Source organism: Dipodomys merriami, unplaced genomic scaffold (assembly GCF_024711535.1).
Source record: "Dipodomys merriami isolate MVZ:Mamm:240054 unplaced genomic scaffold, mDipMer1.0.p SCAF_10, whole genome shotgun sequence".
NCBI classification, from domain to species: Eukaryota; Metazoa; Chordata; class Mammalia; order Rodentia; family Heteromyidae; genus Dipodomys; species Dipodomys merriami.
In genome coordinates this window covers 2,589,984-2,604,038 of record NW_027202271.1, presented here as the reverse complement: position 1 = coordinate 2,604,038, position 14,055 = coordinate 2,589,984, and the positions used below count along the sequence as shown (strand labels likewise).

General features: G+C 46.3%; 1 protein-coding gene across 2 annotated transcripts in view; it reads left to right on the top strand.

Moving 5' to 3' along the window:
- Dennd5b (DENN domain containing 5B) overlaps nt 1-13,235 on the top strand; it is a 176,455-nt gene extending 163,220 nt beyond the window's left edge. For both annotated transcript variants that reach the window (XM_070038400.1, XM_070038392.1), the window contains 5 exons: nt 153-340; nt 1,162-1,244; nt 1,400-1,526; nt 4,104-4,278; nt 8,885-13,235. In XM_070038400.1, the coding sequence (XP_069894501.1) occupies nt 153-340; nt 1,162-1,244; nt 1,400-1,526; nt 4,104-4,278; nt 8,885-9,068 (757 nt within the window). In that variant the 3' untranslated portion in view covers nt 9,069-13,235. The remainder of the gene's footprint in view (nt 1-152; nt 341-1,161; nt 1,245-1,399; nt 1,527-4,103; nt 4,279-8,884) is intronic.
- Nucleotides 13,236-14,055: the final 820 nt, after the last annotated feature.

Here is a 14,055-nt window from a genome sequence, read left to right as displayed (position 1 = left end):
GATGTTCACCATACTCCTCTCTACTTTTCTGTATTTTTCATAAATAAACAACCTTCGGGCATTAACATACTAGGCTTTACCATTTCCATCTTAAACATCTAATTAAAATGAATAAACCAAAACAACAACTGAGCAGGCGGTGTGCCCTGCAGATTCCCATGCGGGCGGTGGCTGGGCAGAGGCATTGATGACGGGAGCCTGGAGAGGGTCCTCATCGGAGAGCTCATGGCATCCACATCGGACGAGGACCTGGCGCGGCAGTGCCGCACTCCCCCACAGCAGAAGTCGCCCACAAGTGCCAGGAGACTGAGCATCACCTCCCTGACGGGAAAGGCCACCAGTGAGTACTGAGGTCTCTGCTTTCCAGTGTGCCTCAAAAGTCATATGTGGCCTCCAGCCACTAACAGACAACAGCTGCATTCATGCTATGGCCAGGAGATTAAGAAAGAAAATCGATGCCAGGCACCAGTGGCTCATGCCACTGGTAGGCTAAGGTCTGAGGATTATGGTTCAGAGCCAGCCTGGGTAGAAAAGTCTGTGAGACTCTTACCCAATTAACCAGAAAAAAGCAGGAAGTAGAGGTGTAGCTCAAGTGGTTCTGTCCAGTACTGGCACACAAAAAAAGGGGAAGGAAAGAAGAGAGGGAGGAGAAGAAAGGGAGGGAGGAAAGGGAGGAAGACCTTTGCCTTTACCCATCCAGGAGACCAAAGGTGGGGAGCATCTGAGAGACATAGGTAGGGATCTTCCCCACCAGCTCCTCACACCTAGAGAACTAATAGCATTTTGTGACAGGCTCCAGGCCAGGTGACTTAAGCCTCACACATAACAGGTGTTTTGTCAGAGGAGAGCAGTTGCGTGGCTTGCGTTAGAGGTTGTAAGCCATCGGCTGAAGTTGAATCTAGGATCACTTGGATTCCTTTAAATCTATCTCAGGCTGATTGTGAACCAGGATCCTCAGAATCTCAGCCTCCTGAGTAGCTAGGATTACAAGCCACTGGTGCCCAGCCTAGATTCTTTCCATTGTGCCAAGATAAAATCCTTGGCCAAGCCAGCCTACTCCAGTGCAGTAGTTCCTGCAGAGTGGCCACCAGTGACATCCCATAATACTTGGCTTTGTTTATCTCTCATGAGAATGCAGCCACTGTGTTCATTCTTTTCCAGAACCCAATGCTGGACAGATCCAAGAAGGAATTGGAGAAGCTGTGAACAACATTGTGAAGCATTTTCACAAACCTGAGAAAGAGGTACTAGGGCCATCACATGGGCCTGAGGGGTTTTGCACACTGCTCGTGCAGGTGGCGCAGTGGGCAGTGCACATACTGGGTTCTCCTGGGTAAGCTCTGGGCTGGCTACAGAGACCTGCTCCCTTAGCCCTGGTACTGTGTGTGATGCTTCACAGAGAGGGAGCCTCACTGTGCTGCTGTGTGGAGAAAACGGACTGGTGGCAGCACTCGAGCAAGTTTTCCACCATGGGTTCAAGTCCGCCCGCATCTTTCACAAGAATGTTTTCATCTGGGACTTCGTGGGTAAGTTAAGCAAATAGTCATTGTTAGAAGGTCATTGAGGGGGCTGGGAAGGTGGCTCAGTGGTAAAGTGCTTGCCTTGCATGCATGAGGCCCTGGGTTCGATTCCTCAGCACCACATAAGCAAAAAGAAAAAAGCCAGAAGTGGCGCTGTGGCTCAAGTGGTAGAGCGCTAGCCTTGAGCTGAAGAGCTGAGGGACAGCGCCCAGGCCCAGAGTTCAGGCCCCATGACTGGACCCAAAAAATAAATAAATAAATAGAAGGTCATTGAGAGGCTTCTTGGAAAACTCCAGTATGTATAAATTCAAGTGAATAGGGCTAGTGATTAGGGAGGGGTTTTTTTTTCTTTTGTGCTGGTACTAGGACTTGAACTCAGGGCCTGGACACTGACCCTGAGATTTTTTTTTTTTTTTTTTTTTTTTTGTCGGTCGTGGGGCTTGAACTCTGGGCCTGGGCGCTGTCCTTCAGCTCTTCAGCTCAAGGCGAGCGCTCTACCACTTGAGCTACAGCGCCACTTCCGGTTTTCTGGTGGTTTATTGGAGATAGGAGTCTCACGGTCTCTCCTGCCCGGGCTGGCTTTGAACCGCGATCCTCAGATCTCAGCCTCCTGAGTAGCTAGGATTACAGGCGTGAGCCACCAGCGCCCGGCTGACCCTGAGATTTTTCACTCAAGGCTAATGCTCTAGCACTGGAGTCACAGCTCTACTTCCAGCTTTTTTGGTAGTGTAGTAGAGATAGGAGTCTCATGGACTTTCCTACCCCTGGCTGGTTTTGCAATGAGATCTTCAGTTCTCAGCCTCCTAAGTAGCTAGGATTACAGACACAAACCACCAGCACCCAGCTTGTGAGTTTTTTGGTCTGTTTTTTTTGGCTTGAACTCAAGGCCTAGACACCGTCCCTGAGCTCTTTTGCTCAAGGCTCTACCACTTTGAGCCATAGCAAATTGATATAGGAGGATAAAGAGCTTAAAGGGACCCTGAGCTCCAGAGCAAATTTGAGGCCAACCTGTATACCTGAGTATACAACAAATGCAGGCAAGGATGAGGGGAAAGAAACCCACATACACTTAGTGCTGCTATGATGGAAGTCTGCTCTTCTCCAATTAAACACCAAAAAAGTCAGAAGTGGAGCTCCAGAAGCTACCTCAAGTGATAAAGCACTAGCCTTGAACAAAAACACTTACGCAAAAGTCAGATGGAGCTTTCTCAAGAAACTAACAATAAAACTACCTAGCTATGCTCCTCCTGGCTGTGTATCCGAAGGCATGCAGGTCAACAATCAATGTACCTCACTCATGTTTATTTACAACATTACTTAAAATATCCATGCTATCGAATCCACCTGGCTATTCATCACCTGATAAATGACTAAAGTGTGGTAAATATACACCACAGAGTATATCATCCATAAAGAGGATGAAGTTGTAAATTTTTAGGAAAAATGAGTAGAACTGGCAGGCATTATATTAAGAAAAACCAAACTAGAAAGAGAAATACCACATGTTCACTGTCTTATGCCAACACTAGACCTAAAAAAAAAAAGCATAAAACAAGGGGACTATTTGCAGATACTAGCAAGCAGAAGTGACAACAAAAAAACAAAAGGAGAGGATACAAGGGTATGATCACAATATTCATATTCATATATGAAAATAGACTAAATCATTTCAAGGGAAGCCAGATGCTAGTGGCTCATACCTATAATCCTCGCTACTTATGAAGCTGAGATCTGAGGATTACAGTTCAAAGCCAACTGGTGCAGGAAAGTCCATGAGTCTCCTATCTCCCAAGTAAGCACCAAAAATGTCAGAAGTGCAGCTCCAGAACGTGGCTCAAGTGATAGAGCACTAGTCTTGAGCAAAAGAAGTTTAGGCAGGGGCTGGGAAGGTGGCTCAGTGGTAGAGCGCTTGCCTTGCATGCCTGAGGCCCTGGGTTCGATTCCTCAGCACCACATAAGCAAAAAGAAAAAAGCCGGAAGTGGTGCTGTGGCTCAGTGGTAGAGCACTAGCCTTGAGCTGAAGAGCTGAGGGACAGCACCCAGGCCCAGAGTTCAGGCCCCATGACCGGACCCCCCCCCCCAAAAAAAAAAAGAAGTTTAGGCATACCATCCAGGCTTTGAGTTCAAGTCCCAGGACCAGCGCACAAAAAGAAAAAAAAAACTTTAAAGTAGGGGAAATGAGTAAGAAAGAGTAGTGGAATAGAATTTGATCAAAGTACATCATATGTATATATGGAAATACTACAATAAAATCCCTTAGTATAATTAGTATATACTAGTAAACAAGAAAAAAAAAACTGGGGATATAGATCAGTGGTAGAATGCTTGCCTAGAATGCATGAAGCTACAGGTTCAAACCCCAGTGCCATAGAGTAAACTTTCCAATCTTCTTAGAATGCAGCCTTGGTTAGAAAATTCCTTACTGGGAGCATACTGTGCTGCCATGAAGCATGGGTCCGTGTGGAAGCCATTCTCCCTTGCATGATGAAGTCATGATTTGAGCTAGAGGACCGGCTCCAGAATAAGATAAATGATGAGTCGTGCTGTATGGGAAGCATTGGTGTGGTTGCTTTCTTTCCTCAGAGAGAGCTGTGGCTTATTTCGAAACCACTGAGCAGATTGTGTACTGTGAGGCTGATGCCCTTGTTCAGAGGTCATCCTGCAAAACCTTCTGCCACTACGTGAGCTCAATCAACGCCGCACCTAGGAGCATCGGGAAAGACGGCAAATTTCAGATCTTAGTTTGCCTTGGAGCCCGGTACAGTGCCACTTTCTCACTTTTCATTTCTGTGGGGGTGTGGGGAAGTGGTACTATGGCTCAGACTCAGAGCCTGTATGCTGGCCTTTAGCTTCTTCACTCAAGGCTGGCACTCTACCACTTTAGCCACACCTTCATTTCTGGCTTTTTGTGGTTAATTGGAGATAAGAGTCTTAGGCATTATGCTTTTCTTTGAACCACTATCCACATATCTCAGCCTCCTGAGTAGCCAGAATTATAGATGTGAGCTACCAGTGCCTGGTACATTGTGGGATCTTGCTGTGTGTTTTCTTTAAGACTGTTTCCTATCCCTTTACTTTTTATTTTACCTTACATTTTTATAGTGTTCAATATCAGACTTAGAGCTTGAGCATGCTGGGCAAACACTGTACCACTAAGCCATGCCCCCTAGCTGCCCCTTATTTTGTGACTCATACATTGGTGGGCTGAACATGTGGCTCAAATAGTAAAATATTTGCCTAGCAGGCACAGGTTCCTGAGTTCAAACTCCAGCCCCTCTCTCTCTCTCTCTCTCTCTCTCTCTCTCTCTCTCTCTCTCTCTCTCTCTCTCTCTCTCTCTCTTACACACACACATACATATATACATACGTACAGATACACATAGGAACTATACAATTTATTAATTTTTAAGCAGCTCTCAGAATTGTAGGTTCTACACATGGACCTTAAAAGATTGGTGGAGGTGTGCACATATGGAGGAGGGGGGAAGGCACAGAATCAGTGGAAAACAGGTGAAAATATGCAGTGGCAGGGCGTACCTCCTGCACTGGACATTGATGATAGTGAACCACACATCTCATGGACAGAGATGGGAGGGAGAGAATGAAGGAACAGATGGTATGAAGCAAAAGGTACTTGTTACTTGACATATGTAAAGGTAACCCTGCTGAATACCACCTTTAGAACAACAATAAAGTAATTTTTTTAAAAAGATTGGTGGAGGACAGTAATGGGCTCTGAATTCAAGACCTCATGATTGCTTGGCAGGTGTTTGAGATAGGGTCTCACTCTTGCTAAGACCTGTACCACAGTCCTATGCTTCTTGAAGGAGCTGGGATGATGGGCACATGACACCACATCCAATGATTGCTTGAGAAAAGGGGGCTAGGGCTGGGATTATAGGCATTAGCCACCACATTTTCTCCTAAGCTTTAAGAGATTCACAGTGGCCTTTCTTTGGTTGTCCTTGTCATGAAAGGTATTTGGAGGGAAGCTATAGATGCTCAAGCCACTAAGCAGCAAAAGATGTGACTTGTCCTGTAGAAACAGCTGGCTTCCAAAAAACCCAACCCAGCTTCCCTATTTCTTCATAAAAGGGGCCCAATTTCAGCTGTGCTTCTACATTCTTTTTAAGTATGATCTGTGTCTCCATTTATTTCTATATTGCTCAATTTATTAGACCCACGCAAACCCTCGTCTGGGTTTCAGGATCTGCTGCTTGTGTTTCTGCTGTGATTTTGTTTCTCACGTCATTACATGAATTTTGTTATTAAAAAAAAAAAAAAAAAGCAGCCCCTGCGGCCATGCAGGGCAGCAGTTCAGTAAATAAACTTTTCCTGCCTGAAAAAGAAAAAAAGAAGGACTGGCCTTGTAAGACAGTGAGTGTTGCATAGCATGTGTGAGACCCTGGGTTTGAGCCCTCATACCACAGAGGGGTGGGAGAAGCAGCATCAGTGGCTTATGCGTATAATCCTAGCTACTCAAGAGACCTGGAAGATCATGATTTGAAGTTGTCCAAAACAGAAAAGTCTGTGAGAGTTCATCTGTAGTTAACTAGCAGCATGCTAGACTGGAGGCTTTGCTCAAGTGGTGAGAACACCAGCCATAAGTTGGCTGGCTGAGAGCCAGAGGCCTTGAGTCAAGTCCTGGAACTGGCAACAAAAATTAGAAGCTAGGTATGAAGGCTTAAACCTAAATCTAGTAATCCTAACTACTTGGTAGGCAGAGATCAAGGGACCATGGATCAAGTTCAGTCTGGGCAAAAAGAAGTTGGCAAGCCAGGTGCCAGTGGCTTATTCCTATAATTCTAGCTATTCAGGAGGCTAATATGTGAGGATCTCAGTTCAAAGCCAGCCCAGACAAATCTGAGAATTTTTTATTTCAAATTAACCAGCAAAAAAGCTGGAAATGGAGGTGTGGCTCCAGTGGCAGAGCACCAAACTTGAGCAAGAAAATGCTAAGAGTCCAAGGCCCTGAAGTTCAAGTCCTGGTAGTAGCGCGCACGCACGCACGCACGCACGCACGCACGCACGCACGCACGCACGCACGCACGCACGCACGCACGCACGCACGCACGCACACACACACACACACACACACACACACACACACACACACACACACACACACACACACACACACACACACACACACACACACACACACACACACACACACACACACACGATATTCTGGGACAAAGGGCATGGCTTAAGGACCTGCCTGCTAAGCACAAAGCTCTCAGTTCAAACTTTCCTACTACTAAAAAGAAGTGTCCCTTGCCAGGCACCGGTGATTCACGCCTGTAATCATAGCTACTCAGGAGGCTGAGATCTGAGGATTGTGGTTCACAGCCAGCCCATGCAGGAAAGTCCTGAGACTCTTATCTCCAATAAACCACTCAGAAAACTGGAAGTGGTTCAGTGGCTCAAGTGGCAGAGCGCTAGCCTTGAGCTGAAAAGCTGAGAGGGCAGTGCTCAGGCCCAGAGTTCAAGCCCCATGACCAACAAAAAAAGAAGAAGGATCCCTCTTCTTACTACTGTTACTACTGTTGATTCTGTCCTGCATGGGTCTGGGGTGCTAGGGCAGCACTCTACTCCTGAGCCACATACCCAGTGCTTCTGCTTCTTTTTGTTTGGGTTTAGATCAGACAGGCTCAAACTTTCAGTCTCCTGCTTATACCACTCAAGTAGTGGGACTACAGAGAGGTGCCACCCTGCCTTCATTTATTTATTTATTTATTTATTCATTCATTCATTCTTTAGTTGTAGGGCTTGAAATCAGGGCCTGGATGCTTCTCTGAGCTCTTTTACACAAGGCTAGCACTCTACCACTTTGAGCCACAGCACCACTTCTGGTTCTTTTCTTTTCTTTTCCTTTTCTTTTTTTTCGTCGATTGTGGGGCTTGAACTCTGGGCCTGGGCGCTGTCCCTCAGCTCTTCAGCTCAAGGCTAGGGCTCTACCACTTGAGCCAAAGTATCACTTCCACCACTTCTGGGTTTTGTTTTGTTTTTTGAGTGGGTAGTTAGAGATAAGAATCTCGTGGGGGCTTTTCCAGCCTAGCTGGCTTTGAACCATGATCCTCAGATCTCAGCCTCCTGAGTAGCTAAGATTATTAGGCGTGAGCCACCGCACCTGGCCTAGCCCTACCCTTCTTTTTTTTTTTTTTTTTTTGGTCGGTCGGTTGGCGTGGGGCTTGAACTCTGGGCTTGGGCACTGTCCTTGCGCTCTTCAGCTCAAGGTGAGCACTCTGTCACTTAAGCCACAGCGCCACTTCCGGTTTTCTAGTGGTTTATTAGAGATGAGTCTCATGGACTTTCCTGCCCAGGCTGGCTTTGCACTGTGATCCTCAGATCTCAGCCTCCTGAGTAGCTAGGATTACAGGCATCAGCCACCAGCACCTGGCCCTACCGTCTCTTTTTTTGGGGGGGAGTGGGGGATCCGGTCGTGGGGCCTGAACTCTGGGCCTGGGCGCTGTCCCTCAGCTCTTCAGCTCAAGGCTAGCGTTCTACCACTTGAGTCACAGCGCCACTTCTGGCTTTTTTCTTTTTGCTTATGTGGTGCTGAGGAATCGAACTCAGGGCCTTGTGCATGCAAGGCAAGCGCTCTACCACTGAGCCACCTTTCCAGCCCCCCTACCTTCTTTTAAAAAGTGGTTGAAACCACAATAGGGAATTTCTTTCATGTAAGTTGATTTTCTAATATACTGTTAGAATCTGATGGATTTTTCTATTAGTCTTACTCTTTTTTTTTTTTTTTTTTTTTTGTCAGTCATAGGGTTTGAACCCAAGTCTTATGTGCTGTCCCTGAGCATTTGTGCTCAAGGTTAATGCTCTACCATTTTGAACCACAGCTCTGCTTCCTGTTTTTTAGTGGTGAATTGGAGGTAAGAGTCTCACAAGCCAAGCACTTGATGGCTCATGCTTGTAATGCTAGCTACTGAGTGGACTGAGATCTGAGGATCCCAGTACAAAGCCAGTCCAGGCAGGAAAGTCAATAAAACTCTTATCTCCATAAACTACTCAGAAAAAGCTGTTGCTGACGCCCTAGAGTGTTAGCCTTGAGCACAAAGAGGCTCAGGGACAATGCCCAGGCCGAGTTCAAGCCCCAGGACCAGCAAAAAAAAAAGTCTCACATACTTTCCTGCCCAGGATGGCTTCAAATCACAATCCTCAGATCACAGCTTCCTGAGTAGCTAGTATGACAGGTGTGAGCCACCAGCATGAGGCTAGTCTTACTCTGACCAGTAAATGTCCAACGTGGTAGCTTTGGTTTTCTCCAGCAGAATTTCCAGGTCTGTAGATACTGTGGCAGGGCTTCTTAGGGGCCCTCTGTGCTCAGACCTTGTCTGTGTTTGGGTCTGCAGGGACCACCTGCTCCCAGAGTGGATCCCCTTGTTGGCTGAGTGTCCTGTGGTTTCCCGGATGTATGAGGACAGCGCGATCCTGCGAGACCACATGGCCGTCAGCACCCTCATCCGCGTCCTGCAGACCATCCAGGACTTCACCATCGTCTTGGAAGGCTCTCTCATCAAAGGGGTGGATGTGTAGCCTCGCAGTCCTGACCCTTGGCTTGCTGTCCCTTCTCCAGCCGTGGGGACCCCACTTGGGCCTGTAGCTGTGGTGAGCACCGGCAGGGCTCCCCCACCATGGCCCCCATGCCCAGCTCTACTCTGCAGCCTAGGCAAAGTGCCCTATTGTAGTTCATTTGAACCTGGAATTTAGTATAAAATAGAGTATTTTCATGTGTTAGATGTGTGTAAATATGCTATCTTCTTTAAGAAATTCTATTACTCTAATAAGATACTTTTCCTAGATTGACTATTCCTGTGATTTAAAAAAAAATGAAGTAGCTTAAAGTGGGGGGCATGGGGTGGGGAGCGTGGTGCTAGTCAGGAAGAAGCCAGTGAACCTGTAAATCCCCCACCACCAGCCACCCAGCAGTTCCAGATGCAGCCGTCCTTCTGTCTGTCCATCCACCCACTCTGCTGTCCTGTTCCCTGTGTGGAGAATGAATGTATGCACCATACCTGCTGTACCATAGTCCTTGCTGTGTTCTAAGTTATAAACCATTTTATAAGTCTTTTTGAAAATTGTTTTCAGTCGACACAAGGAAAAAAATCTAATTCCAGTATTGAAACCCGGGCTGGGGCTGCTGAGCACAGGGTAGGAAGCCCTGGGGAAGCCAGGCCAGCTTCATCCTTGGCATTTTTGTTACTGTTATTTGAGGCAGGGTGGGAGATAAGAGTTGGAGCATTAGGGTCATTGGAGTCATAATGCCTCAGGAAGCACTTGATTCCCCTGTGTAAACCCACCAGCTGGCCCAGCCCCCTTTTTGGTTAAGTCCCAGCCCCTCAGAAGGAATGGCAGGGAGGGGAGGAGGTGGCATAGAATGTTTTTGTGAAAGTATTTGTTAGCCATAATAACTCAAATATCAGAACTAGAGGGAGGTGGAGCCCTTTCTGGGTGTCTGAAGGCAAGCTTTGTGTTCCTAGAGAGAGAAAAGACTAGCCCAAAAGGACAGAAGACAAAAAGCTTTCCAGTGTGGTATTTATAAAGACACGCAGTCAGCCCAGAGGCTTACACCTGAGTCCCAGCTCCTCGGGAGACTGAGGCAGTTTGAAGCCATCTGAGTAGGAAAGTCCAGGAGACTTTATTTCCAGTTAACCACCAAAAAACTGGAAGTAGAGCTGTGGCTCAGGTAGTAGAGCAAAAAAGCTCAGGGACAGTGCCCAGACACTGAGTTCAAACCCTAGGAGAGAAGGAAGGAAGGAACAAAGAAAGAAAGTCAATGAGCAGTTAGCTGTTGTCTTGAGATCATCTTCTGATTGGCACTGATGCCTGGTTAGCAGCAAGATGGCCTCAAACCCAAACCCACCCTTCCATCTTCCCATCTTTCATGTGAGGGCCACACCATTCCGCAGCCCTAGCAATGCGCTGCTGAGGACGCGCTGAGAAACCTGCTGAAAGGGATCAGAAGATGGCTCCAGAGAGACCAAAGGTTTGTTTACCTCAAAAGAAAGTGTAGCTGCCCTAGAGATACCAGAAGCGTCCTGTGGGCCACCATAGCACCTGGCACCCTATATGCAGGGATGCGAGTCGATCTGCCACTGTTCCCAATGACACAGTCAGCACGCAGGGAATGGAGGTGACCTCCTGCCCCTCCCCAGCTGCCCTGGACAACCAAGGCCTGAACTACACCAAGCTGCAGGAAGCACCCAACCTCAGGGCATTCTAACCCAAATTCCTCCTGGATCTTTATTCATCCACCCATACAGATAAGAAATAATAACCCCAGCAGGGCACAGTGGCTCCTTCTTGTAATCCTAGCTACTCAGAAGGCTCAGGACTGAGTCCAGGCAGGAAAGCCTATGAGACTTTAACCTCCAACTAAGCAAAAAGCTAGATGTGGAGGTATGCTTCCAGTGGTAGAGTGCCAGCCTTGAGTGGAAAAAGGCAAGTGAGAGTGTGAGGTCCTGAATTTAAGCCCTAATATTGGCGCATGTGTGTGCATACGCGTGTGCGCATGCACACACACATGATTTGTCCTAATGCTCATTTATGAAGACTATGAATTATTTTAACAGATTGCTCTGGAGCTATTAAAAGTATCATTTGTTGCAAAAACTGGGAGCAAAGTTGCATTCAAGCCTGTGAATGAAAGTATCATTTTACATGTTTCATCCCATCTTGTGAAGTATGACTGTACAGGATCATGTCTAATTAAAAACCTTGGCCCTCTTCCCCAGGGAGGCTCTTCCTCCCCCTGGGACAGTCCCTCACCTCCACCCCCACCTCACTCCGCACCCCCCAACAATGGGAAATCTTGGCCTTATTGAATAAATGTGTTATTTACAAGCAGCATCAAATCATTAAGATGCAAGTGTGAGGAGTAAGAAGTAGCCTTGCCCCCAGCCACGGCTTACCTAGTGAGTGTCAAGAAATCAGACTTCAGCCAGGCACTGGTGTCCCACGCCTATAACTATTCAGGAGGCTGAGGTGTGAGGATCACAGTTTAAAGGCAGCCTGGGCAGGAAATCCCATGAGACTTATCTCCAAATAACCACCAGAAAACCAGAAGTATTGCTGTGGCTCAAGTGGTAGAGCGCTGGCCTTAAGCTGAAGAGCTGAGGGAAAGCACCCAGGCCCAGAGTTCAAGCCCCATGACTGACCCAAAAAAAACAAAAAACAAAAAATTAAACTAAGACAATTCCAGGCCCTAAGTTCAAGCCCCAATATTGGCAATAAGATTAAAACAAAAAGGCAATAGACAAGAATATCAGATCTGAGACATCAGAAATTCCTAAAGTATTTATTGAAGCTCTGGGAATCTAGCTCTTTATAATGGAATATCTTCTTTCTGCTAAGAATTACAATTTTAGGAAACTGAATGTTTTCTGTGAGGTTTACACGTACTTGTCACAATGTTGGAAAGACAATCAGAACTTTGCCTGTTTATGTTTTAATATTACCACACCTTCACTGCCTAAGAATGGAGTCCAGAGCTCTTCCCTGCTTTCCTAAAGGGAAATGCATTTCCAGGCCATCTGTGTCTCTAGCCATCTCTATTTCCTATATAGTTTGACATGTAGTTAGGGCATATAGTTTGGGCATAAGTAGGAAACCAGAAAGACAAATTAGTGCATTATTGATATGAAAATACATCGGCAAATCTGTCGAATAAGATGAATTCCAACTTTAGAAGATGTTGCTGTGATAGTACCATCAGAAGACTTAAGGCTAGGCACTGGTGGCGCACACCTGTAATCCTAGCTACTCAGGAGGCTGAGATCTGAGGTTGTAGGTTCAAAGCCAGCTATGGCAGGAAAGGATGTGAGACTACTCAAAAAGCTGGCCGTGGTCCTTATGGCTCTAGTGGTAGAGTGCTAGCCTTGAGCAAAGAAGCTCAGGAACACAAATACAATCTAAGGAAGGCCTGGGGTAGGATATATTCTAGAGTCCCTGGCTTCAGAAAAAAACAAGGATTCCCAAAACTCCTTAGAGCTGGTGTCCAGTCAAGGATAGGACCAGCTTCAAAAAACATACTAGAAAAACACTGATGTTTGTAATCCTAGCTACTGGGGAGGCCGAGATCTGAGAATTACAATTCAAAGCCAGCCCAGGCCAGAAAGTCTGTGATTACCTCCAGTCAACCAGCAAAATGCTAGAGGTAGAGGTGTGGCTCAAGTGGTGAGTGCTAGCCGTGAGCAGGAAAAGCTACTGGACAGTGCAAACATCAGAATGAATCATTACTATCAGAGAGGGAAAAAGTTTCCTTAAAAAAGTTTTGAAGGGATCCATGCACCCTGAAGTGGTACATGGGGAACTCGAAAATGTCTTGGTCCCAAACTTTACTGTAAACACCAGATTCTGTTGAGAGTAGACATATCCATCCAAGGATTTCCTGTTGTCAATTAGATGAAGGTGTGAAACTTAGAAAAACCCTCTGTGCTACTTGAACCGTGTCACCATTTCTTGTCTTTTTTTTAAATAGCATTTCTGCATTTAAATTATTGTTTTCATTTGTATTGTTAACACAATATATCAGAACTGGAATTTCTTTCCCTCATCTGAATATAACATGAAATTTAAAGAGTATTGTGATTTTAAGCACTTTAACATATCAGACAAACCGACGTGGGTTTTTCAGGGTTTGGAGTACATTTCAATATGACTTTTCATGCTTTGTTCTTTACAAATAAAACTGTGGGGTTGATACTTAAGTGTTGCTTCATTTGGGGAATCTGTTTCACAGGGCTTTAAAAAAAAGTCTTTGGGCCGGCTGCTGGAGACTTTTTATCTCCAATAAACTACTCCAAAAAAAAGAGCTAGAAGGGGCACTGTGGCTCAAGTGGTAAAAGACTATAGCCTTAAGCACAGAGAAGCTCAGAGACAGAGCCCAGAACCCGCCAAAAAATAAAAATGAGTAAAAAGTCTTTGGGAAACAGAGATCATATCCAAACCATTATATAGTTTTAAAAAGCCCTACCAGGGGCTGGGAATGTGGCTTGGTGGTAGAGTGCTTGCTTAGCATGCACTAAGCCCTGTTTTCCATTCCTCAGTACCACATACACAGGAAAAGCCAGAAGTGGTGGCTGTGGCTCAAGTAGTAGAGTGCTAGTCTTGAGAAAAAGAAGCTCAGGGACAGTGCCCAGGCCCTGAGTTCAAGCCCCAGGACTAGGGGGGTGGGGGGAGACGGTGGGAAGGGGGGGGAATCCCTACCAGGCAACTGGTTATCCAGAAGTAAGAAAAGATGAACCCTAGCCGGGCACTGATGGCTCACACCTGAAATCCTAGCTACTCAGGAGGCTGAGATCTGAGGATCTCGGTTCAAAGCTAGCCTGGGCAGGAAAGTCTGTAAGAGTATCTTATCTCCAATAAACCACTAGAAAACCAGAAGTGGCGCTGTGGCTCAAGCGGTAGAGCGCTCAGCTTGAGCTGAAGAGCTAAGGGATAGCGCCCAGGCCCAGAGTTCAAGCCCCATGACCAACAGAAAAAGAAAAAGAAAAAAAAGATAAACCCTAAGCTGGCGCCAGTG